General features: G+C 37.5%; 1 protein-coding gene across 1 annotated transcript; it reads left to right on the top strand.

The window, feature by feature from the left end:
• The first annotated feature begins 1,177 nt into the window (after window positions 1-1,177).
• Window positions 1,178-27,192, top strand: ube2j1 (ubiquitin-conjugating enzyme E2, J1). The gene is made up of 8 exons (XM_077219670.1): window positions 1,178-1,421; window positions 2,686-2,759; window positions 4,722-4,853; window positions 11,542-11,626; window positions 13,767-13,872; window positions 20,590-20,719; window positions 23,327-23,446; window positions 25,199-27,192. The coding sequence occupies exons 1-8, from the start codon at window positions 1,391-1,393 to the stop codon at window positions 25,460-25,462; spliced, it is 942 nt and encodes a 313-aa protein (XP_077075785.1). The 5' UTR covers window positions 1,178-1,390; the 3' UTR covers window positions 25,463-27,192.

Below are 27,192 nucleotides of genomic sequence, written 5' to 3'. Positions count from 1 at the left end.
AATTATACATAAATAAGGAAATAAAAGTATAAATAGTCATTTATTTATTTATTTTTACATGTATTCGCATATGTATTTGTTTATTTATTCATTTATTAATTTTTAATTTCTGCAGGTTTGGTCCTCCATAGATGAGTGACGGGTGACAGGTCTGAGAATGCGTGCGCTACACAAGTAGTGCGTAGGAAGGAAGATGATGAATAACTGAATAAATAGCCTAAATGAATAAAGAGTAAGGAAAAACAAATAGCCTAGTAGCCTAATGAAACATATGGATTGATGCAATATCTTTGCAACATTATTGAATTAATCTGTCACTATATGCCTCTGCCTACGTTTGCAAAGAGAAGAACATTTTAATTTGATTCACAATGAAATGTTACAATTAGTTTACATGCAGTGAGTAGTTTTGGTTGTTGTTGGTGGCGTTGTTGCATCCCTAGTTATGCCTACAATGCAAAATTGTTCCCTCGTGATTGGAAGCTCCTGTAGCCGCCGCATACGCATTTCAAAACATCGCAACGTGAAATGCCACAAAAAGCGGTTTGTGAATAGGTCTTAGTGAGTTAGGAGTCCTCTCGACTTCTTTTAAGCTGTCCCAGACTTAGGTGCTACTTTTAGGGCTAAAATGCTTCGTGAATTACTCTTAGTCAAAAAAATTAGGAGTCCTAAAGTTACGAGTGACACGCCCATTATTTTTAGGAGTTGCTCCTAAATTCGCCAGTTAGGAGCAACTTTTAGCCTTAAAATGTGTTGTGAATACGGCCCCAGGTCTTTAATACCATAACATTTTAAATGTATCCTCTTTTACTTTATTATTTAAAAAGTATTTTTCACAAATTCTCCACGTTTTAATTCAGTTTATATTTTAAACATGTATTCACAATAAGATGTTATGATATAGGTGTATTTGGTGACTGTTTCACCTGTTATAATGTTTATAATATACACCAGCCTAAAATTGTGTCAATATATCCAATAAACATGTAACACATATTGCATCAGAAGTATCACTTCCTCTTACAAAATGTATAATTTGCTGATGTATGGCGCCAAACATACTATTTGAAAAACCACATTTATACGAATTAACCATAGACAGTAAAAGAAACACAGCATTTCAGTGACTGACGTCACATACCGCTGTTCGTGTGAAGCGCATCAATAAAGTTCCGCCATTCAAACGCAAATTTTACTTCCTGTTTTCATTTTTTTAATATCCTGTGACATCTGAGAAAATTCATCTCGAAAGTAACAAAACACTTCAGTGCTGCCACGTCAGGATTACAGCTCTAGATAAACACCTGGCCGAAATCCCAAGACACACACACACACACACAACAAATAACCTGAACGGAAAATACCAGCCTAGCGCAAGGTTTGTTCCGTCATGGAGAGCAAATATAACTTGAAGAGTCCAGGTATGTCATCACATCTTTTCTACATCATCGATATTAAATTTAATGGCATGAGTTATGTGCTCTGTAAAGGCGTTATACACACATTCAGCCCTTAAATGTCATGAGCTAACGTTAACGTTAGCTGGATTAGCTCGTTAAGGAACGTTATGTGTGTCAATAGTTCATCTCATTCTGAGGTGGAATGCGTCGAGCAAAAATTACATACTACCATTCCATGTACATGAATGAATATGGTTATAATGCAGTATAATGGTATATAGCCATAGTACCAGGGTACTACCACCACTGTATACTGTATATAATATATAATACAATATATTCGGAAGCAACCAGCAAACATTAATACAGTAATTGTAAAAGATTTATTCAGTTTGACACTGGAGATGGCACTATGATTATTTTGTCAAGCGAATACTATTTCTAATAATCAAATCACACATTTAATTGGTTGCCATTTATTTTAAGGTGTCCATGTCACAGTGTAATTATACATTTGAGTAATATTAATTAACTGCATGTACTTAAGGATTAGGGTTTGGTTTAGGATTAGTTGCATAATTACTGTAAGTTAGACCGCAAAATAAAGTCTTACTTGTTTTTACAGCGGTGAAATAGTACAACAATTGTTTATAAGTAAAGAACTTATACACCAGTAAACAAAAATATCTTTAAATTCAAACATTGAAATGTATTTATATCACTATTGAGTGAAATAACATGATGTGCTGCCTACATTTCCAGCACATTTTTTACATTTATACTTTATGATATACATTTTGTAATTTCACAGTTTTTTATATTTCACGAATCAATTCTGCATTAGCATGTAAATATATGCCTGTTTCTAAGCTGTTTATATTGTTTTATTGTACACACACACACACACACACACACACACACACACACACACACACGTTTTGTCCTGCAATAATTTCACTAGAGCCAAATTGCTATGCTTTTTTTTCCATGCCTTGTTTTGCTAATTATTAATTAATTATAACATTTGTAAACACAACTTATTAAACGGTTCCTAATAAATATAATAAAATGATTCAGTTTTGACCCCACATATTTTTTGAGAGACTAATAACACAACAACCAATCTAGTGCAGGTCTACTGTAATGCAGACACATCAGAGTCAATATATTCTTTATATTACACGCCTTATTTATTGGGGCCAGTCATTATATTGAATATTTGTTGCAGATATTGACATAAGATTCGCAGCTCAGTGACAAATGTGTGTTTTCTTCTGTTCATTAGCTGTGAAGAGGTTGATGAAAGAGGCAGCTGAACTCCGGGACCCGACCCAACATTATCATGCTCAGCCACTGGAGGTCAGACATGTCTAGTTTGATCATTATAATTCAATTAGTAATTACATTTATATTTTTTATTATTATATAATAATATGTTTTATATACATATGCCTGTCAAAGAACATCCTTAAAGGGGTCCTATTAGTTTTTGGGGTCTACTGGAATGTTTACATCATTTAATGTTCAAAATACTCTTAAAAAAAAAAATCTTATAATTTGTTTACGTTGTTGCAGCACCTGTTTCACCGTCTGTCTGAACACTCTGTTTTAGTTTTGTTTTTTTAAAACCCGCCAAAAATCACGGCCAGCTCTGGTTAGCCAGCCGGCCTCAGTCTGTTGTGATTGGTTGACGGATTAGAGCATGTGTTGTAAATGTAACGCCCCTTAAAGTGAGTATCAGCTTCCTGAGGCGCTGTAAACATGTCTCGCGCAGGAATTACAGCTGCACGATTAATCGTGAAAAGATTGAGATCTCGATTCAAACACCCACGCTGTCTTACTCCTAAATGACAGCGATTCCTCTGCCTACTACGGCGCAAAGGTCATCTTCTGTAGGAATGAATTGAAAATGATCGCTACGATGTCTACGGTAGAGACCAAAATATGAAATTCATCTTTTGAAAGTATTATCTTTTAAAAATGTTGACACATGTATTGAATTTCTTGTTGTTACGATAAGTGAGTGTTTGTCATTGAATCATTCATTTAAAAGATTTATTCACAAATGCGGATTCATTTAATAACGAAACATGTCTCTATCAATAAGACATTGACTGCATTCAAATATATATTTTGTTATCATTTTGTTCTAATGTAAAATTTATATATTTTTTAATGGACTAAAGCAATGAACACTTTGTCTGAACCTCTAGTTTGTATGTTTTGTTTAGGTGTCTAGGTGTTATTTGTTTAGGTTTTTTTTTTTCTCCTTCAGAATCGCGATCTAGCCTACATTTTACACACACAAAAAAACGTGATTCTCAATTTTTCCAGAATCGAGCCGCTCTAGCAGGAATTACTTAAATGAGGAATAGTGTGAGATATTCGACAAGTTCTGACAAAATATGGATTCCTGCCGTCTATTTGAATTTTTTAAATTATTTCATTAAAATCGGTTTGAATGAATAATTAATGACTCGCTCATTATGACTTCACTTGTTTCATTACTGTTTTTGAACGAATATCTTGAATGAATGATTCAATAATAAACACATTTTTAACAGGCACTTGTCGCCACCTACTGGCATAATTATGTAATTGATACAATCTTTATTTGAAGTGCCAAGTTACTTTCAAACGGTGATTTGCTCAATTTTGTTTGCTTCCGTAGACATTAGTGTTTATATTCAAACTATAAACTTTTATCTCAGCACTTCTGTGATACTGTGAATATTTGCAACAAAGAAATAACTATATTGTGCGGTTAAAAAGACTGTCTGTGAAGCTGTTTCATGACGACTGCTCTCTGGCTCAGCGGCAGATTTAAACGCAGATATTCATGTTCGCTGTGGTTTTGTCAAAGGTTTAATTTAGACACAGGCGAATCTTTGTCATTTATGAATAAGTTTGCACGGGATCGCAATCAAGATCGCAGTCTTTTAAGGGTTAATCGTGCAGCTCTAGTGCGCACTGGCACTTATATAGTGAATAACTCCTTTCAGAGTGGCTTTCTAACTTTACAGACCTTTTTCATGAGCAAACGGCAACATCACACACTAAAGAAAGATGAACATTGGGAAAAAAAGCATAATGGGACCCCTTTAAGAAATATGGTTGGAGCTTTGGTTTTATCTGAGGCTTTACATGAACCCAAGATTATGTTATTACTGGGTATATGGTACACCATTATAGTTAAAGAAGGGTGAGTTCGTGCTCTCTAGCGTCAGAGAGGTCAACTGATTCAATTTCATGTTGAATCATCATGCTGTTGCTTTTCTCTGTGACCTTCAGTGTGTGATATGACTCTCATGTGTTGATCAGGATAACCTGTTTGAGTGGCATTTCTCCGTTAGAGGACCTCCAGACTCAGATTTCGATGGTGGAGTTTATCACGGTCGGATCGTGCTGCCCCCTGAATACCCCATGAAGCCCCCCAGCATCATTCTGCTCACCGTAAGACAAGTGTCGTCTACTACTTAAAGGTTGTATCATTGATTTCTGGCCCAAAAATAAATGTCTAATCTTTCCTAACGATCCGCTAGCTGCCCGCCCCATAAGCATGCCGTCCAAAAAACGTGTCTCTGTGGGCAGCCTAGGCTCTGAGATCTGCACACAAAAACAAATGGGTACAACCACCACTCAAAACCAAAATAAACAGTGTTCCAACCAATCACTGACAGGGGCGGGTGTTGCTCCGATTTCGCGTCCAGCCGTGCACGAGCGCAAAACCTCACAACACCCGCCCCTGTCAGTGATTGGTTGGAACACTTTATTTTGGTTTTGAGTGGTGGTTGTACCCATTTGTTTTTGTGTGCAGATCTCAGAGCCTAGGCTGCCTACAGAGACGCGGTTTTTGGACGGCAAGCTTATGGGGCGGGCAGCTAGCGGATCGTTAGGAAAGATTAGACATTTATTTTTGGGCCTGAAATCACTGATACAACCTTTAAACCTAATGCCTCTATTTTAAGCTTACACAGTCCTCCACACATCTTACAAAAATAAGCCGTTGAACCAAATTAATTAAATTAAGGAACACTTTTCCATGAAATTGAATTACATTTTACCAACAGAATCTAATTTGTTTGAATGATTTGTTGTAATCTTGCTGTATGAATTTAAATTCATTAAGTAAAGACTACTAAAATAATTGTCATTCCTACTAGATAAAGTTTTGTCAAGTTACCTAGATTTAATTTTTGTCCTGCGTAAAATCACCAACATTGTAATTTTAGCTAATTTGACTTTATAGTTACTTCAATGATAGAAGCTACTGGCGTTCAATTGAATTAAAACGACTTTTTACATAGTAATATTAGATATGACTTATGCAAGTCTGTGAGTGAGGTTTAATGCATGTAGTGTATACTGAGTGCCCACAGCCTGAACACAGTTCGTCACTCTTCTGCATAATGCAAGATGCAACTCTTCTGCAAGATGGCGCCGGCGTGGCTGGCTCGCCGTTTGGCTATCCTGACTGTTACAAGTTTTATACTGTTTTTACTGAGTATCATTAGGACCACTGACTCTCTGCGGGTGTACGATCGCATAGAGCTCTTAAATATTAAAATTTTAGTGGATTCGTGTGCTGAATATAATAACAAGGGATCTTCAAAGTCGTGTCCCTTTTATCTGGCGGATATACCAGAGCACCTGTTCCGTCTGAAGGCGCTGCTTCCCAGGAAACGCCGGCGCAGAGGAGTGCGCAGCGGTAGGCTAGTCAGGCTGAAATCCTGGCTAGCAATATCTCCAAATTTGGCGTGGTCCCACACAAGTATCCCTCAAGAGTATGAGGCTTGTTTTCATCGCCTGATATCTCGGCGCATCTTCGCTCCTGCTGGCAGCTATCTGGTCCCTGTGGTCGGTAAACTGGATGAGCGTCTTGCTGTGCGCCACCGCCGACTGCGTCTACGCGGAGTGAACCCTGGTTATCTTCAGCCGCTGAGCAGGGTAGCTTCGGCAGCAAATCGCGTCCAGGCTTCAACCAGGTGTGCACTTGTCAATGCAAGATCCGTGATGAACAAGTCATTTATTCTAAAGGACTTCTTTAATACGCATTCATTGGATTTATTCTTTATTACGGAAACATGGATTAATCTGGGTGAGTCCACTGCCTTCTCGGAACTGCTACCTCCCGAGTGTACTTTTATTAATACACCGCGTACGACTGGACGTGGAGGGGGTATTGCCACAATACTAAAGAGTCACTTACATTGTAAGCCATTGTCGATGGCTTTTACTTCATTTGAGCTAAGTTGCTTTGAACTGGGTGCGCGAAATCCTGTTTTGTGCGCGGTGATATACCGGCCGCCAAAGCATAATCATGACTTTATAAAGGACTTTTCAGATTTCATTGCAGTTGTAAGGACGAATTATGATAAGATTTTAATTGTTGGTGATTTTAATGTACACGTCTGCTGCCCTTCAAAGGCTATGGCGAAAGAGTTTTTAAATTTGATTGATGGTTTTAATTTAACTCAACATGTTGCAGGATCCACACAAATACATGGGCATTTACTGGATCTTGTACTGTCCTATGGGTTGCCTATTGATAATGTATTAGTGTCTGATGCTATTTTTTCGGATCATTGTCCTGTCATGTTTGATTTTGTTTTTAACGAGCTAGTTAAAACATCCGCTCCCGTGCGTTATGGCCGCACTCTGAAGCCAGACACTTCCTTGTGTTTTTCTTCTCTTTTTGCTACACATGTACATGCAAACGGCGACTCCGCTGCCTTAGACACAGAGCAACTAAGTAATGTTTTTTTTGTCCACCTGTTCTGAGGTCCTGGACACTGTAGCTCCAATTAGAGCTATGCGCCCTAGACCAAAGCCAGAGCCATGGCACTGTGAAGCCACACGCGCAGCCAGACGAGAGTGTAGAAGGGCAGAGCGCCGGTGGAAAAAGGATGGGCTTCAGGTGTTTTATCAGATTTTACAGGAGAGTTGGAGAAAATATCAAAAAATTGTTAAAGCTAAACAAACACAATATTTTTCAGAAATAGTTTCTCAAAATGCAAACAATCCACGTGTTCTTTTTAAAATCATTGGGTCTGTATTGAACCCTCCACAATCCACCTCTAGTGAATTTTCACCTGATATCTGTGAGACATTTTTGGAATTTTTTAATAGTAAGGTTTCAAATATCAGAGCCAATATATCACCCTCTTTTCTTAACTTCTCTGTAAACATGCATTGCTCTGGTATTTTCTGTCAGTTTGAGCTAGTTTCACTACCATCTCTTACAAAGATCGTTTCTCAAATTAAACCCTCCACATCCCTTATGGACCCTGTCCCTTCACGCCTTTTTAAGGATGTGTGGGAAACGATTGGCTCTCATGTTGAAGAAATTATAAATAGTAGTCTGTCTTCTGGAGTTGTGCCTGCATTTTGTAAAAAAGCAGTGATTGAACCACTAATTAAGAAAGCTGGACTTGATTCCACAAATGTTTCAAATTATCGCCCTATTTCAAAACTTCCTTTTTTATCAAAAATTTTGGAAAAATGTGTATTGATGCAGTTACAGTCTTTTTTGGAAGCACATGGCACTTTAGATGTTTTTCAGTCAGGTTTTAAAGCATTTCATAGCACTGAGTCTGCACTTTTAAAGGTTTTAAATGACCTGTTTTTAATGACAGATTCTGGTGATTCAGCCATTTTAGTGCTTTTAGATCTCACTGCTGCTTTTGACACAGTCGACCACACAATTCTTTTATCTCGTATGGAAAACTGTGTGGGAGTCAGGGGGATTGCCCTAAAATGGTTTCAGTCTTATTTTTTCGGGAGATGCTACTTTGTTAAAACGGGCGACTTTACCTCATCAACTTTGCCTCTTAACTGTGGGGTCCCTCAGGGATCAATTCTTGGTCCTATTCTTTTTGCTATTTACCTCCTTCCACTGGGACAAATTTTTAAAAAACATGGCATCTCTTATCATCTTTATGCTGATGACTGCCAAATTTATTTGCCAATCAGAAAGCATGAAGGCAGCTCCCTGACACCTCTATTGGACTGTTTAAACGATGTCAAAGCGTGGTTAGCACAAAATTTTTTAAAACTAAATGAGAGTAAAACTGAGATCATTTATTTTGGCCCCACAAACCCCATGATAGATTTGGGCCGCCTAAACGACTTTGTGCATCCTGTGATAACTAATCTGGGGGTTAAAATAGACAGTGATTTTAAATTTGATAAACAAATAAATGCGGTTGTGAAATCTAGTTTTTATCATCTTCGCCTTTTAGCTAAAGTTAAACCGTTTTTGTCTTTTAACAGTTTTGAACAAGCTACACATGCTTTTATTTCTTCTCGATTAGACTACTGTAATGCACTCTATACCGGTATAAATCATAACACACTTTCACGCTTACAGTTAGTCCAAAATTCTGCAGCACGACTTTTAACAGGAACCAAAAAGCGCACACACATAACTCCAATTCTTGCCTCATTGCACTGGCTTCCTGTTCATTTTAGGATTGATTTTAAGATTTTATTGTTTGTTTTTAAAGCTGTAAATGGACTGGCCCCAACATATATTGCGGACCTCATTCAAATTTATGCGCCAGCGAGGTCACTGAGGTCGGAGGGCCAGCTCCAGCTCGCGGTTCCCAAGACAAGACTGAAAACTCGAGGGGACAGGGCCTTTTCTGTGGTGGGACCAAAACTTTGGAACGCGCTGCCCCTCCATGTTAGAACTGCTTCGACAGTTGAGAGTTTTAAGTCTCGTCTAAAGACACATTTTTATTCCTTGGCTTTTAACACCCTGTGAGTTGTGTGGTCCTCTGATGTCTTTTATTGTTTTATTGTTTTAAATATAATTTAGGATTGAGATGTTCTTAATTTCGTAATTCTGTTTTTATTGTATGTAATTTGATCTGTATGTTCGAATCTTCTGTGCAGCACTTTGGAAACTTTCTGTTTATAAAATGTGCTATAGAAATAAAGTGGATTGGATTGGATTGGATAATGGTAACCACAAAATTCAAAAACATTACAGAAAGTTTCTAACATAACTGAACATTAAGTACTAACATTAACTAACAACATCTTTCCATTTACTGAAAAACACATAAAATAACACTTCAATCCCTAAATGTACCCTCCTAATGCAGTCCCTTGCAAAGCATGCTGGGAACTACAGATCCACTGCCCAGTTAGTTGTCAACAAAAATTATGTAGTTTTCACACAAATTAATTAAGTAAACTTCGGTTTTAAATATATTAGGTTGATTGAACACAATTTAATTATCAAAATTAAAATATTAAACAATCGTGTTACTTTAGCTTATTTTAATTAAATTTAACAAGAGGCAACAATTATTTTTTTGAGTGTACATATTCCATAAAAATACTGGAACCCAATGATTTGCATGACACTTGTTTTCATGAATAGTTCTTGAATTATCATGTCTTCTGCTATGCTATTGCATCTACAGGTGCCTCGAAAGAAAGCTTTTAACTTTTAGAACAAAATCCCTGTGTGACACTAAAACAGGCACCACTAATTTCTATTGTGTAACTCCTCTCCCATGCATTGTGACCGGTGTGCTGTCATTCGTGAGGAAAAGTCACTCATGAGTCGGTTCTTATAGGGCCGTGATGCACCAAGTCTGTTGGGCTAGTTTTTATTTTAGCGAATGAGTCAGTGCACAAGAATAAAAGTGATTAAAGCGAGTAAAGAAGTCAAGACGGCCAAGACAGAAGGCTGTTATCTTCTTATATCATCTTACCTTAGCAATCCAGTGCACAAATATTGTCATAATAATCATCATCATCATTATTTTTTCATCATCATTATTTATTTGTAGAGCACATTTAAAAACAACCCATGGTTGACCAAAGTGCTGAACAGGACAAAATAATCAATACAAAGATATAGTAAAATTGCAAGTGCAGTCATTGTGAATACAGGAATACTAAAATAAATAGCACATAGAATACAATACAGTTACAGGTTAAGAAAGTAGATTAAGAATCAGCATTAAGAAAGTGTCTTTTGAGCTTTGATTTGAAGGTGGCAACTGACGTCTCTGTTCTAATTGATAATGGTTGGGAATTCCATAATTTGGGGCCTGCTATTTCAAAGGCTCGGTAACCTCGATGTTTCAGTCTCGATCGACGTACAGAGAGCAATCCAAGGTTACTCATAATTTAAGAAATTGATCTGCGTGATTGATATTCAAAATAATAAGCAAGCACTGCTTTGTTTACAGTTTCTTTCTGCAGTCCTAGTTTCGGTTTCTTTTTTTGAATGAAAATTACAGACTATTGATACCTGCTGATATAGACAGATATTTACCTACTCACAAAATCTGACATGGACTGTGTGTCGCATAAATATCACAAAAAAGCGTATTTTTCAGGCTAGACCAGCCAATGCACATGTGCAGTCCTCTCCGGTCTCTCTGGGAATCGCAGCGGCAGTGACGCCATGACTTTACCAATCAGTGATTGGCTCTTTTTTACTTAGTAGGCGGGGCGAATTCTGCTATATTAGTCATTGCAGTTTGTTCTATTTATTCATAAGTAATAGGAGTGAACCGGCTTTTTTATATCTATAGTTTTTGAGATTGCAAGATTGTGAATAATTTTTTTCAGTATAAGATTAATTACATAATATAACATAGAATTTGGTAGTAAAACTTAAAGTGTTGCACAAGTATTTGCCTTTTGTAAAATGTTTCCACCTGCTTTTTATCACTTAAAGATGCTGTATGCAATTTTTTTGACTGTACTAAAGCATAAAAATACCATATGTTTGCAGATATTTAGGAACCATGCTGAGTTCACACTCGTTTCTCTGAAAAACTCTTCTACTCCAGTTATTCTACCTTGAAATGTGCGTTCTGTGTCCGAATGTCTGTTTTTGTTTTGGTCTGTGTGACTCCGCCCACTTCCAGTTCACCCAATAGGGTCTCTGAACAAACTGGGTCAGAGATCGCAGATTCTAACCCTACTTAAAAAGCCTCTGCATCCATCTAAAAAAAACCTCTATGAACTGGAAGATATTAATACGTGGATAAATTAACAATGCTCATTTCTGTGTCCTCCTTATGATCTACTGACTTCCTCTTCCCCTAACCATTCTTCTGTTGTGCTTCTCTGTTTCTCTTGTAATGAATAAAAACGTTCCTCTCATCCTCAGGCCAATGGAAGGTTTGAGGTTGGGAAGAAGATCTGTCTGAGTATTTCCGGTCACCATCCAGAGACGTGGCAGCCATCATGGAGTAGTGAGTGTCTTCATGAATTGCGTTTATACCACCTCTAAAAAACTGAATAGCCATTGATATATATATATATATATATATATATATATATATACACACACACACAATTTTTTATTATTAAATTAAAACAGCCTTAATTTTCTATATGCAAAATAAAAAATGAGCCAGACATGAAATGAATCCACTTGCTGCTAATCTGCACACAGCAGGTTTACAGCGCATCTGCTCCAATCTTCATCCTTTAGTTGCCTTTTCATCCAACATGTATGGGGTTAGGATTGTTGCATTATTCCAAATAAATAGATTAAGATCCACAAATAAATGTAAAGAGTTTCAATAAAATTATACAACTCACAAGTAAATATAATAAGATTTGCAAATAAAAAAAATATATTTAAAAATGTGTTTTATATCACAAACACAACTCTGCCTGGTATTTATTTGTGCACCGCTTTCTCTGCATTTGTAAATCCCCTCATGCATCTGTGGATTTTGAAACGCTTCTAGCGTCGACGTGCAGACAAATCCACAAATAAGTGACTCCACCCACTGTTTACCTAAGCCAATCAGATAACGGCCACATTAGCTGACCAATCGTAGGACGTTCTCGCTACAACCAATCACGTTAGGCTTTACACTCGGGGTGGTCTTGCCCTGAAATAACTTTTATTCATTCATCTGCATTGGCTCAAATAAGAAGTTTAAGGCTAAAGCCCATAATATTGCCTCAGTAAAATATGTTTAAAATTTGGATTTCGTTAAGGTGGTGAGACACAGGGCAACTTTTTGATCAATGTTGCTGGGCAATCTTCTTCAGCGTGAGAAATCGGGGATGTGTTGTGTGAGCGTGAGAATTGAGTCAATTGCGTTAGTCTCACTCTCAATGCGTGAGAGTTGGCAGCCCTGAGTAACTGCTAGCTTGGAATTTGCCGACTAAGTGACTGAGGGTGCATTCACACTGGCAGTTTAGTTCGGTGACTAACTAACATTAGCCCAGTGCATAACAACAATCGTTTGTACGCATATGAGCGGATGCTGAAAATAGACAGGCGGCAAAACAAACACATTAATCGATACTCTTGCGGACGCATCGATGCATCGGATCGTCGGCTGTATAATCGATGCATCGATAGGAATCGATTAATATTTACACTCCTATGTAGTAGCACTACTTCAGAAGAAGAACGGGCATCCATTTACTATCAATGAATCATCGTGTCGCTGCGCCGGGTCCAGTGTAGACACTATCACAAACTATGAATTTTTTTAGCCAGCACTAGTCAATAAAGAAGATTATAGACATGTCATATTTCTGCAGGTAAGAAAACAGACGTCATGGGCAAAATGTGTTAACATTGCAAACATGTTAGTTGTACATGATTTGAAACTGCTACGGCGGCAGGCATTTGCTTTTGACGCGCCGCCTGAGTCCGGTGTAGAGAGGGTGTTAGGCTATATAATGCTCGGGATCTGTGATGATCATAATTTGTGTGTAATCCTGAGTTTATCCTGATTTATCCTGATGGAAATATAAAGAAGCCTTAAACTCCAACAATCTTTTGGAAACGGGGTGTTTTAACCACACAAACAGCTAATTTGAATGAAGCGCCCATTACAGCTCCTTTCAGGGGTGCAAATATCTGCAAAATTAATCAGATCCAGTTCTCGCCCCGAGTGTAAAGCCTAATGTGATTGGTTGTAGCGAGAACGTGCTACGATTGGTCAGCTCAGTGTGGCCGTTATCTGATTGGCTTGAGGAAACAGTGGGTGGAGTCACTTATTTGTGGATTTGTCTGCACATTGACGCCAGAAGTGTTTCAAAATCCACAGATGCGTGAGGGGATTTACAAATGCACAAGAAGAGATTCACAAATAAATGCCAGGCAGAGCTGTGTTTGTGCCATAAAACACATTTGTTAAAAAAAAAAAAAAAGATTTGCAAATCTCATTTTATTTATTTGAGTTTAATAAATGTTTGTTAAATGCTTTACCTTTATTTGTGGATCTTAATCTATTTATTTGTGAATTTGATATTTTTTTGTGAATTTCTTTACATTTGTTTGTGAATCTCAATCTATTTTGGAATAATGCAACAATCCTAACCCCATAAACATGAACCTGTATGTTTTTCTCTTTGTGTCAGTTCGGACAGCTTTAATAGCGATCATTGGATTCATGCCGACTAAAGGGGAAGGAGCGATAGGATCTCTGGATTACACTCCTGAGGAGAGAAGAGCTCTCGCTAAAAAGTAAGATGTCGGTATTCTACCTCTTAATTTTCATCTGAGAAAAACATGGTCAGTCCTCATGTGTAGGCTGTGCACGGCGTCATACACAGCATCAGGGTTACACACACATACTTGATGCAAAGTGCATAATCATACGTGACGTGTCAGGCAGGGACTTGTAGAAAGGAAGGTCTTTTTGCTTTTTTCTTAAAACGCATACTAAATATGTGTCCACAAGACTTTTGACTAATGAGTGTTGTTGCCTAGAATTTTTTCTTCAAAATGATCTGAAAATCATCCTGACTAATCATTCACACAAAACAATACATTGATTTAAATTTTATAAGACACCTTTTGTTTGGAAAGGCAATATGCATGGAGGCGTGTTCACACCTGAGAAGACAAAGGCCGGATAATGTGCCACATACATAATGAGGCTAATTAATATGCAGCTTTCACACAGGTGTGTCACAGGGTCCCAAAGAATGCAAGGACAAAAGAAATAATCTATATATACATATTTTACAATTAGAAATTGTAACCAATTACAAATAGGTTACAATTACAACAATAATAACAATTTTAACAATATTTCAAGTGTATTTCTTTGTAAAAAGTATACATTTTATCATACATATTAAAAAAGGTAAGGATTCATTAGTTTGAATATTGGAACAAACACTATAATAACATCTTAGTTGATAATTCAATATACCTACTTTATTTTTGACAAAACATCATATAGTATATTTAACTATGAGTAGAAATTTGTGAACAAAAGCTTACCTATTTAATTAGATAGTAGTCTTTTTTTTATAGTCAAAACTTTATAATCTATCCAAAACTAATCACAAAATCTTGTCTAAACATTCATATTTAGTCTGTAACATATTGTGTATGATATATAAGCGTATACATGTGAATTTGCAGTTTGTTGCTTATACAGACATTTTATTTCAACATATTTCAGTATATTTTTACTCATCTTAGTAGGCTATAGCAATATAGTTTGGATGTGTTCATGTAAACATAACGTTTACTAATGTAGGTGCGAGAGTGAATGAACGGCACAGACACACGCTGTATAACTGTAGTAAACAAAGCGCGTGCGCCTGTGCCGTTCATTCATCATTTAGTCTACACACATTCATATTTAAACAGTCTTTTTGCGGTTTACAGTCAGACACTATTCAATATCGCGATTAGAACAAAGCACTTAAGAATAAATGACTTACTACATCAGCTGGATCCGTTGCTCCTCGAAATGAAACTACCAGCACTTCTGGTACATTTTCCAGGATTATTAGATGGTATTATTATTCACAGCGTAGGGATACGCTGTGTTCACAGCGGTAGTAAGAAACTTACTAAACACGATGTGTTTTATAATCCAGCTGGTGGGCGTTGGCATGTTTGAATGGCTTGCCTTAGATCATTTGCGTTTGAATACCGCGCGCTCTCTGTGGGCGTGGCACATTAACGCGTAATCAGGTATAATGAGCTGGAAAGAAAAAGACTGACATCTCTCTCTTTTCATACAGATTACATAAACTGAGAATATTTGTTTTTTTATATAAATGAATTCATTTAAAAGAAGAGAGTTCAAGCTTCATTATGGAAAAACACTCGTGCCTGTATGTAAAGTATTCGCGGAATTACAGTTAATTTTCGGACACGTTTCAGAATGGACTTACCTGACAGAGAGAAGGCAGAACGCGCATCATGTTTGTTTTTCTTCATTTGGCGAAAAGCACAAACTTTGTTTTTATTGTCAGTATCCACAAAAAAATAGACACTTATCAGGATCTAATGATGTACAACACTTAATATGTAAGATCAAAATCAACAGAGTATTTTGAGTTTCTTTTGCACTGATAAGAAAAAAAGCGAGACTATCGCGCAACCTCAGAGGGTTAAAACATTTACTGTTTTTCACCATATATGGTAAATTACAGTTAACCGCTTAACAGTGATATGCCCACTTTTTAAATGGGCTATTAGAGGATATAACGCAAGGATAAAAAACTTTAAATTAAATTAGCAAAAGAAAGGTTGATAAAGTTGCCAAAAGCTTGTGTGTGTATATAAATCAAACAGAGACGATTATTCTTGTAAATATCATTTCCAATACATATACAAGTTGCAGAAGAAAAAAAAACACACAGGAGAGGTGGGCTATGAGCGGTTTTAAATCAAAGAAAACAATTCAACGAAAAACTCTTCCGCCTTCTCGTTAGGTCTAATCTAAATAGTAAAGAAAAAAGAAAAAGCAGCACAATGAAAATAAACAATCTTCAGTGTCAGGATGCTCAACTAAACTACACCAAGTAAAAAAAACACAAAGAGTCACACATGCGCCTTAGCTGATGTATTTATACTAGGGGTGGCACGATCCGCCTTTTTTCCCTCCGATACCGATTCCGATACCTGGGATTCAGTATTGGCCGACACAGAGTACCGATCCAATACTAAAATAATATTTAAAAAAACAGTGCCGAATTACCTAATAAACTGTATCTGTATGCCTCACTGTGGGGAAGAGACTGTGATTATTCTTTTGTTAAAGGCATCAAGCTTGACTTTAACATTATTTTCCTTACTTTTTAAAACGATATACAGACAAAATATATATTATATAATTAAAAGACATTTCTTTTTAAAAAATTTAAGTGCAGCTTTTTAATGAAGCAGCAACATATGATAGATTGGACAGAACAACTAAGGCTATCAATAAACTGCCATTGCGCAAAAGTATTTTAATATGAAAGGCTCCAATTCAAAACGGCACGAAACACTTATGCGCATCCCGTGCGCAGAATGATGTGTTTGAAGCAACATGGAGTCACGGCGCGCAGCGCTTCGCATTGAAAAGTTCAAAGCACAAAGGGAAGATATACATTTATTTATTTATTCATTAGTTTGAGCCTTTTAACAGTTTTAAATTTCAGTTAATGTGCACGTGAAGGACAATTATATCGCTCTCTACTCCAGTGTTGTGATCTAACAGACACCCGGGAGAAAGTAACATGTCAAACTCCAGCAAGATAAAGCCCTTTTATGCAAACCATAGACCTTTATCTACAGATCTACAGTATAATAACAGAAACATTGTATCATCTTGGAGAGAGTTTCATGGTGTTGACTGTCGTACCCGAGCGCGACGTGCTGTTTGAATGCTGAATGGAGAATGACTGACAGCCGCAGTGGAGGGAAGCACTTAGGTGAAGATAAATTGAATGACTTAAATCTGTTCCTCACATTAAACTATATGGAATAGCTTCAGAAAACTTTTGAACAATGACGAATGACAAAACCTGAGAGTTATGATAATGGAGAGAGAAAGTGGAGAGCAACAACCGAAATACGAAACTCAGAACGTAGCAAACAGATGGTAAAAGTTACAAAAATAATAAATGTATGTATAGTAGCATGGTGTTGTCATCATGTGTGGGTCTGTGTGGGAGCCCTGTGACCCTGGGATACCAGACATTAGACAGGCGGTTTAGAGAATGGGTGGATTGATGATGTTGTCATCTGATACATCACTGCCCCAGAGACTAAGGCTGCGTTCACACTGCAGGGGCTTAATGCTCAATTCCGATTTTTTGAAAAAAATTGATTTTTTTGCAAGGCCGTTCACATTTCCAATTAAATTCGACCTTTTGTGATCTCCTGTGTGAACGTGAAGGTGAACGTGAAATGACCCAGAAGTGACCCGCATGCGCAGAAGAGTACTCAACGGTCAACGACGTCACTTGTTGTATGCGGAAGTAGCTAAACATGGATGTCAACAGTGGAAACCTCGCTAAATCAGCATCGTCCGCCATAGTTGTTGTTTATCTTCTCATTCCCGCCTACTTTAACACAGAATTATGACGTTTGTCGCATATCAATGATGTGCAGATCAGATACACGTGACCTGGCCGTTCAGATTGAAGTCGCATTTCAAAAGATCGGATACATATCAGATTTGGACCACATACCCAAGTGGCCTGGGTCGCATTTGAAAAGATCGGATCTGTGTCGTTCAGACTGTCATGAAAAGATCAGATACAGGTCGCATGGGGCAAAAAAATTAAATTGGGTCGTTTCAGCCTGCAGTGTGAACGTAGCCTAATACACTATTATCACATCCAGCTGAGGCCTCATTTCAGCATGTGTGGACATGCTGTGTCCCTTATAAACACACAAATACATCTGAAGACGTGACAGATTGTTGTTTTCAGCGACGTTTTTCCAATCAACACGTGCTGATTAAACGTCCACCCCCGTCACGCATACCAGCACATGAAAATAACACCCAACATCTGGGGTTTTACAGCACTGGCTCTAGTGTTATTCAGTCTGCCTTCAAACCATCGGCTGGCCACCATCCTCATTTACTAATGCAACACCTGTCAAACGTTTGGAATCATGAAGGGTCTTAAAATACCGTAAAAACGCTAATACGGGGAAGTCGCTGTTTGGATTTAAATGGACAAATGCTTGAGTGTATGACTGGATCATTATTGCTGTGATTAATGTTTCTATTATGTTTGACATCAGTTCTTCTAACATTTATTGATGGAGTGTGTAGCTTTTCATAAACAACCATGTATGAAACGCATCATGATCATATTCCAGGATGACAATATTAAGATTAATCCAGCTCTAATTGTGAAAGAATGGTTGTGAGGAGCATGAAGATGAAGAATCATTTCCACACATGAATTGATGCTCCTCTGAGTCCAGATCTTAAACTCAGTGAGTGAAAGTCTTCAGTGCTGAAGGAGACTTTACAGAGTGATGGACTCTTGCATTGACAATACAAGATCTTCCCCAAAAATTGATGCACCAATATTTAAACGGATTACTTTTAAAAGTAACTTTTCCCAACAATGGTTGTTACTATATTGTGTATTTTTGCACAACTGGAACACTGTATCCGGTTGTTTAGTCTGACGTAATAAAAAATAATAAAACCTTTAGTTAACCAGGTGAGCACATTGAGAACATTTTCTCATTTACAATGGCGACCTGGCCAAAAAAGCGTCGAGGTACAAAAACATAAGTTACACATATAAACTACAAGACAGACGTCACCATTTTTAGATTACAATCAGATTACAAAAGCAAACAACAAACAGTATGGTAAAGGTTTTTACAATAAATAAACGTTACAATAAAGTCTCACTAGTTAACGAGCCTTAACTGACATTGACTTACAATGAGCAATACATTTTGTTACAGTATTTATTAAACTTTATGTTAGTTCAAGTTGGCTCAGGTCCATTAAATAATATTTACAGGTACAACTTTCGATTTAAATAATGTTTTACTAAATGTTGAAATTAACACTAACTAAGCATAATAAATGCTTAAAGTATTTTTTAGAACCTTATTGTAAAGTGTTAGCAGCAGTGCTAATATTCACTCACGGTGTGACGGCATCAATGGTGACTGGACATCAAAACAGTGCCCGTTTTCTCTGCTGAAGCACGGGCTTTACTTTTAGCTTTGAAACACATTGAAAATACACAACAAAAAGATTCTATTATTTTTACAGACTTGAAATCTTGCCTTCAAGCAATGGACATTTTAAAAATTGATCATCCTTTGGTTGACTGTATGTTGACCAAAGTGGATTATCTACTAAATCAGTTCTTCAGTATTATCTTTTGCTGGGTTCCAGGCCATGTTGGACTTTCAGGAAATGAGCGAGCTGATGCCGCTGCTAAGGAAGCTCTTAATCTCTTAATCTTAATTACGAATGCCAAATTCCTCCTTCAGATATTAGGCCGATTATTAATCGGCACATATTAAATAAGTGGCAAGAAGAGTTGAATATGTGCAAGAATAATAAGCTATATGAAACGCATCCGGAAAATTACAAACTGACTTTTTATCACTCTTAAAACTAGACTTGATCAAGTGGTCTTCACCAGATGTCGTATAGGTCACACAAGTTTGACCCATGCTTTTTTGCCCAAAGGTGAAGACCCAACTATATGCATGTTTTGTAAGATTCCCCTCTCTGTTAAACATATTTTATTAGATTGTCCTGGACTTAATACAAGTAGTATGCTTTTTTATGAAGTTACCTCACTTAAGGACTTATTTAGTAAGATTATGCCTGAAAAGGTTTTGGATTTTTTTTTATCATATGTTAATGTAAAATATCTTGTATAATATAACTTGCTGTTTTTGTTTGTTTGGTTTTTATTGTATGATATTTGTATTTTTGTAATTGAATTTTGCCATGAAAATAGCCTTGGATGCTGACATGGCACTTAATAAAACAATCTGAATCACTCATGGTGTGCTGTAATACTACCGAAAAATCATGATCTAACCGGCTAAATGTCAAAATGGCATGGTTTTAGACACTGATTCATCTTTTATGAATCGTTAAAATACTTGTCCAGAGCCTTGTGAGCCTGTAGACTGTAGTGTACAAGGTGCATTTTTTGAGCTTAGTTTAAAGTCAGCATAAAAAGGAAATTGTGACAGTCTTTTCTTCCCGATTGTGTCAGATATCAGAGTGAAATGCTTCAGGAACAAGAACAAATGTAGGGCGGGACTTGTTTGCTATTGTTGGATCTCATGTGAGTGACAGGTGACAAAGAAGAGATGCTGCAAGAGGGAGGGGAAGATATTTTGATTAAAGATTACGAGCGCACATTTTTAATTTAAAAAATCAATATATACAAATAAATCGTTTAGAATATGTTCCGTAAATGTGTGTGTTGTGTTTGTCAGGTCTCAGGATTTCTGCTGTGAAGGTTGCGGCAGCTGTATGCGCTCCGCTCTGCTAGCGCTCGCTCCTGACAGTGACCTTCGACCTGTCGACTCTCAGGCACACAGACTGGCCCAGCAGATCAGCTTCAAGGTGACACTCACTGTTCATCACACTCAACATCAACATCCAACATAGGATATTCTCATCAACATTATTACGCCTCGGGTGAATAGCGTGAAAAGTTTAGACATCACCGTGCTTCCTCAGTTGATTAATACAATAAGAATTTCATTTATTTGTATTGAACGTTTTCTTAAATGTTGTTTAAAGGTACAATGTGTAAGAATTTTGTAATAAATATCCAAAAATCACTTGCACAGTGTGATATATTTCCTGCAGTCTCCAAAGACTTTTTATTTGAGAGAAATTCCAATTTTAAATAATTGTCCGTCCCGGAAAAAAATGTCTCCTGTCAATGACACAATATCTGCGCTATCCTCGGTTTCCGCTCGTACTGTCATAGCATGACGTAACCATGGCGACAGACGTCGACAACTCCATAGTGCGTAACGTTTAGCGGCACGCTGTTCTTGCTTCGTTCAAACATTATCGACCATGGCAAGCAGATTTTGGGACAAAAAAGGAGAACTAAAATGAGGATCAATATCGGCGTGGTGTTTTCGAGATGCCGAGAGCTAGCGTCCGCGACTGACTTGGACTTGACAGAGCTTCACGAGTCACGACTTGACAGCGACACCGCTCTTGCATATACTTTATTAGACAGGTGAGCAAATGCACATAAAACAAATCAATGTTATATAGCCCAACATGATGAAATGTTAGAATATGATCAGTGTGTTATTCAAATGTTGATCTAGCTTACGGCTAGTTTCATATAGCAAACAAACTAACACATAGAATAACATTATAACTTTCAACACACATTTAAATGCTGTTTAGTGTGATAGTGTAATGTTAGACCAAGTGAAACAGCGTTGCGTTAACTCAACTTTAATTCGTCTAATAAACTGACTTTAATTCGTCTAATAAAGTAGTAATCCAGCACTTGCGGGTAGTTCGGTAGAGTTAAATGTCCTTATTCCTTTATATCCGCGGGACTCGCGTGTGATATCTGTCTCTTATTAGCAATCGTGACCTGCTTCATACCACTATAATGTTAAAAAACATGAATGTTTTCACTCATCCATAAACATTATTAGATCCATCAGCAAGTCCCAGCAAGTCCCATCCTTCAGCTTATCACTGCGTCATTAACCTACGCCTTTGTTATTGTAAGAGGTTAGCGACCCCTAGTGGCGTTTTTTTTTTATCATATTGTAGCTTTAAATATGCAATTGAGCCATTATCTAATTAAATATGTGCTAATTTGCATACATTTTCAGAACAGAAATTTGAACAGGTTCAAAATTCTTGTTTCATTTTGTTGACATATTAGAGTACACTCCATGAATCTGAAAATACTGTAAACAGAGAGAGAGAGAAAAACTCACCATATTTGTAGGAATAAAATGTAGTATAAAATAAGGGCAGACGAAGGGGAGATTTGAAACATATTTTGAGAAACTGCCCTTTAAAGATGTGTATGTGTAATTAGGAGTTTAAAAAATACTTGATATTCAGTAATATTATTGATTTGCCTACACTGACTGTTGAATGGGAACAAAACTTGAACTGAATTGAGCTGGACAATGACATCACTGTTTTCTGCAGAGCTGCTTTATAGCTCAGTCAACTTTGTTTCATAATTGACAAATTTTTAAACCGTGTTATTGAACTGAACTGAATCAACATTGAACTTAATGACACTATTGTCTTTTTAGAGCTGCTTTACAGCAGATTTCGAAGTTTGCATAATTTATTATTTTCCTGTTTATCACTATGAAGCTGTTTTAAAACAATTTAGTATAAACCGCTACAGGAATAAAGGTGACGACTAATTGAAATCTACAGACGGTGATAAAATAAGTTTTAATAATAATATGTTCACACATATTCTAATTTGTAACACTGTTAGGCTAATTTGTACAATTAATTTAATTTGTACATTTAAATCTAAGTTATGTTTTAATATTTTATTATGTTGATGTCTTTATAATTATTCTATGTTTTCCAAGCTTTGGCAATATTGTATTATGTACAGTCATGCCAATAAAGCAATTTTGAATTGGATGAAATAAACGCTTAAATCCCAAAATTGAGATTTTGGGCTATTTGTCTTCAATAACATGTCTTCTTTCAGACTTGTGCTGAAAAAAAGTCCAAAATACACATTTAGGTCTTTACTTTACTATACTTTGTCTGTTTGCGTGTGTAGGTTTCGCCTAAATTCATCAAAAGCAATATTTTCTGATTTACAGGGTAACAAAAGGAGATATTCATAATCCCCTCTGGTAATGTTTTTTCATTGAATATATCAACAAAATGCAAAATAATTTTGAACCTTGTTTTTTTCAATGGTCAGATTCGTCACTTCAAAATATATGCAAATTAGTGCATATTTGATTAGATATTGCCTGATTAGCATATTTAAACATAAAATTACCGAAAACTTGCGATATTTTTTTTTCTCCTATTCATGTGAGTAATCAACTGGTAAAGTTTCATGGTGATATCTGTAAGTTAAAATTTTTACCCTATTCACCTGTAGTGTATCGCTTTAAGTCTTTCATTGTGACAATTTTCATAGGAATTAAGCACACTAACTGCCCAGTCCTCATTGATGTATTGTGTCATCAGGCGGAGTCGAGCTCATCGGCTGCGGACAGTGGCAGTTCAGCGGCGGCGGCTTCCAGTGACGGGGAGAGTTCATCTCTCACACCAGAGAGAGATACAGAAGACACGTCTTCAGCTGAGCAGGTGCAGGACAACACACATTCTCACACCGCATCATTCACTGCTCATTCTGCTGCTGGGGAGGGGCAGGAAATACTTGGTGATGATTTTCATTGATGACTCGGGGTGTGTTCACACTTGGCATGTTTGGTTGGATTAAACCGAACCCTGGTGAAATTGCTCTGTAGTGCTGCGTTCACACAAAACGCGAGTAGAGTGTCTGGCGTGAGTGATTTCCATGTTAAGTCAATGTAAAGACGCATTTACGCGCATCTGGAGGTCCTGCGACGCGAATTGAGCATCTGGCGCAGATGGCTATTTGGTGCTTTTTGTGCATTCATGCATTTGACACGAATTCGCGTCTGACGCCTGAGTTGAAAACTCCGAACTTTGGTGTCAGTTGGCGCCGCGTTAACCAATCAGGAGCCTGCTTGCTGCTGTCACGTGGTGAAGTAAATATTCTATCACATTAAAAACTTGATTTCAATATATGAGACATGATGGCTCCTGCTTGTATACGCGAAGTGTACTGTCTTTATAAAGTATCTTCTTATTAAACTGTCTGTACACTTACTAAGTTCTCAATGTTTCGGTTTGCAGGTAGAGACCCTCATTATGCTACAGTGTTAGTGTGTATTTTGAGCCTTGTTAATGGTATTAACTAGCGTTTTTTATTTTTTACTTATTCTATGCCCCGTACACTAGCGTTATAACCTAATCTGTGGTTAAACTAAGACTAACGTTAAAACTGGGTACATTCGATTATCATGAAAACGCATCCCAGAGAACGGGCGACTCGGTACCCATGTGTTATTTAGCCCTAGGTTCATTTTTGGCCAGAATTGTCCTTTAATCACTTTTGGAGGCTGGCTCCATTTATCATCAAAACAAAAATAAATGTCAGATTAGGTGGGTGAGGGCGGGGGTGATCCTCGCTCCGATGCGGGACAAGAGGTCTTCAAACTGGGCGCGGGACAGGCGGAAGTACCTCTAAAAGCGGCCGTCATCCAGACGCAGCTCCTCGAGCAAACGGTGAAACTCGCCAAACTGGGAACGCCTCCGGAGGGTCTGGTGGAGTATGGCGACGATGACCCCTACACCGCTGTTCTTTCCTCCAGAGCAAATACAGAGCTGTGACTCTTGATGAATGCTCGATCAACATCAGCCATCTTGCAAACAGACAACCGTCTAGAACTCTCACAAGAAGTGGATTTCGCCTCAAACGTGCGTCAATTTCGCTTCAAACTTTTGCTTTTTACGTGCGTCCTATTCACTCTGGACGCGCGAATGGATTCAAAATGTTCAAGCATCCAACTAGTCGCGATAGATACGAATTTGACGCTCTTTTTGCGTTTGGTGTGAACGCAGCATTATTGCGGATCATTTGAATAAGTGTGAACGCTGCCGTCTGAACCAAACAAGCGGACCGAGACGCTGAAAAGATGGGTCTTGGTCCAAACAAACTCTGGTACGGTTCGAATGAAATATGAACTCAACACAGACCAAAGACATGTAAACAAACCAAAAACAGGACATGATGTGACAAGATGTGACCCTAAAAGGACAGAATGCTCAATGCACACCTGTTTTTTCTCACCATAGTCGTGATGTTGCCCATCACAGTTCTGACCAGATGAACCACGTGAACCGAACTACAAGTGTGAACACACCCTCAAGCTGTGGAGTGAACAAATAATGATTGTGTGTATCCTCTGCTCAGTAGCATCTGCTCCCAGTGTGTCTGTGCTGATCTTTGCTCTCTTTCTTTTGGTCTAGACTGAATCCTCATTCGTGGCTGCTCAGACATCAAGCGAGGGTCCATCCGTTTCAACGGCTCCGAGTCCACGTCAGCGACGCTCGCAGAACCAGAGCCCGAGATACCCCACGTTCACGGCCTCCCCCGCCCCCCCGCACCCGCAACAGGACCCCAGTCACACGGGCTGTGCCGTCCTCATAGTGCTCCTCACACTCGCGCTCGCGGCGCTCATTTTCCGCAGAATCTACTTGGCCCACGAGTACAAGTTTGATTACGAGCTGTGAACTCTTTCGGCTCCTCCTGAAACCTGTCGTCCTCTTCCAGATCCAGCAGACGGGGTGTGTGTTTGTCCTCTTCCTGGACACTGCCCAGCACCTAGATTTCTGGGTGTATCTGAACAAAACCTGAAGAGGCGAATCTCAGTAAGCTTGTCAAGAACATGTCAATGGTACAGCTTGTTTTCGCCACAGAAAAAAAATATATGACTGCGATCTCAAAATTCTAATTTTTTTTCTAGGAATTGCTAGTTAATATCTCGCAATTCTAAACAAGAAGGTCAGAATTGCGAGATATAAACTCAATAGTATCTTTATTTCTCCGAATTGTGAGATATAACTCGCACTTGTGAGAAAAAAAAGTCCGAATTGTGAGCTGCAATCCCATAATTGTCACTTTATAACTTGCAATTCTGTGAGATAAAAAGTCACAATTAGCTTTTTTATGAATTTCATTCAGTGGCAGAAACAAACGTGCATAGATTTCACCCCTAAAAATTACAAATTTATATTTTACATAAAGAGAAGACCGTTTCTGATGTTACAATTATCCCCTAGCTATTTTACCTCTAAAGTATTTATGCATCATGGTGGTAATTATTGTAGTGCCTTTTATTGTTGAAAACATTTATTTAAAAATATATATATATAATTGTGTCTGGGCAGACCATCTGGACACATTACTGTAACTTGAAAAATATCACATGATGTAATAAGAACTGGGTACTATTCCCGTTTTCTGTAATATAATTTAAAAAAAAAAACATTTTTGGGGTGAAATATGACATGTTTTCAAAGTTGTTTCATACAAATCCTGCAATATTTTGAGATTTTGAGGGTTTGATGGTTTGAGACTGGTACTTGTAACTTTTGAAATGCATTATTTAGTAAACAGCAGTGTACAAAATTTGGTCTTAGACTGGAAGAAACCAAAAACTTGAGAATTTGCAGACCGCTTCTGATGTGCTTCTGAAATGTTATACGTCTGTCCCGGAATAGAACATTTACGCACTATGATAATGTAGGCATGGTTGTAATAATGTATATTTTGCTTTTAAACTGAAAAAAAAAAAAACACAACATTTGCACTTGGATAGATGAGCTCTGTTTGATCTGCTAATTTTCAGAAAACATTCAAGCAGTCAAAATTATGTTTTTATTTTTTACTAATATATCTATAACTCAGTAAATGAGTTTATACATAGTACATGGATTAATGGTGTAGTCAAAAGCTACGCTGCCCTTATGTTGATAGACATCTAAAACATCATCTGTTTTCCACTTCTTTTAGCAACAACCGATAGTTTTCTTTAACAACCAATAAACCTGACTGATCCATAACAATTTGCTCTTTTCACTCTGTCTTGTAGGTTTTAAAGTACTTTGCAGCATTAATGTTATTGACATGAAGGATAAGATTGTGTGTCTTAGTTGTTACTTCTCAGACTTTCAGCTGGTTGGCGACAAAAAACAAAACAATAACAGACTCGGCCAGGAACCAACATGACACACTAGAACTGTGGAGGCACAAGAACCGAATCTTGCATTTTAATTATTATTTTCATGTTTCTATTTACTCCGTATATCAATATGTGCAAAATATTTTGATTTTAAGTGTGAAATTGTATTACAGCATTTGTATATCAACACACTGTATTAAGGCTTTGATTTAATGTGGGGCATTGTGATTGATGTCTTCTGCTGTTAAGCACAGATGATCATTAAAACATTTAAATTAA

This window comes from Siphateles boraxobius, unplaced genomic scaffold (assembly GCF_051911475.1).
Source record: "Siphateles boraxobius isolate OS27281-9 unplaced genomic scaffold, OSU_SipBor_1 8, whole genome shotgun sequence".
Classification (NCBI taxonomy): domain Eukaryota; kingdom Metazoa; phylum Chordata; class Actinopteri; order Cypriniformes; family Leuciscidae; genus Siphateles; species Siphateles boraxobius.
This window is presented reverse-complemented; position numbering and strand designations above follow the sequence as displayed.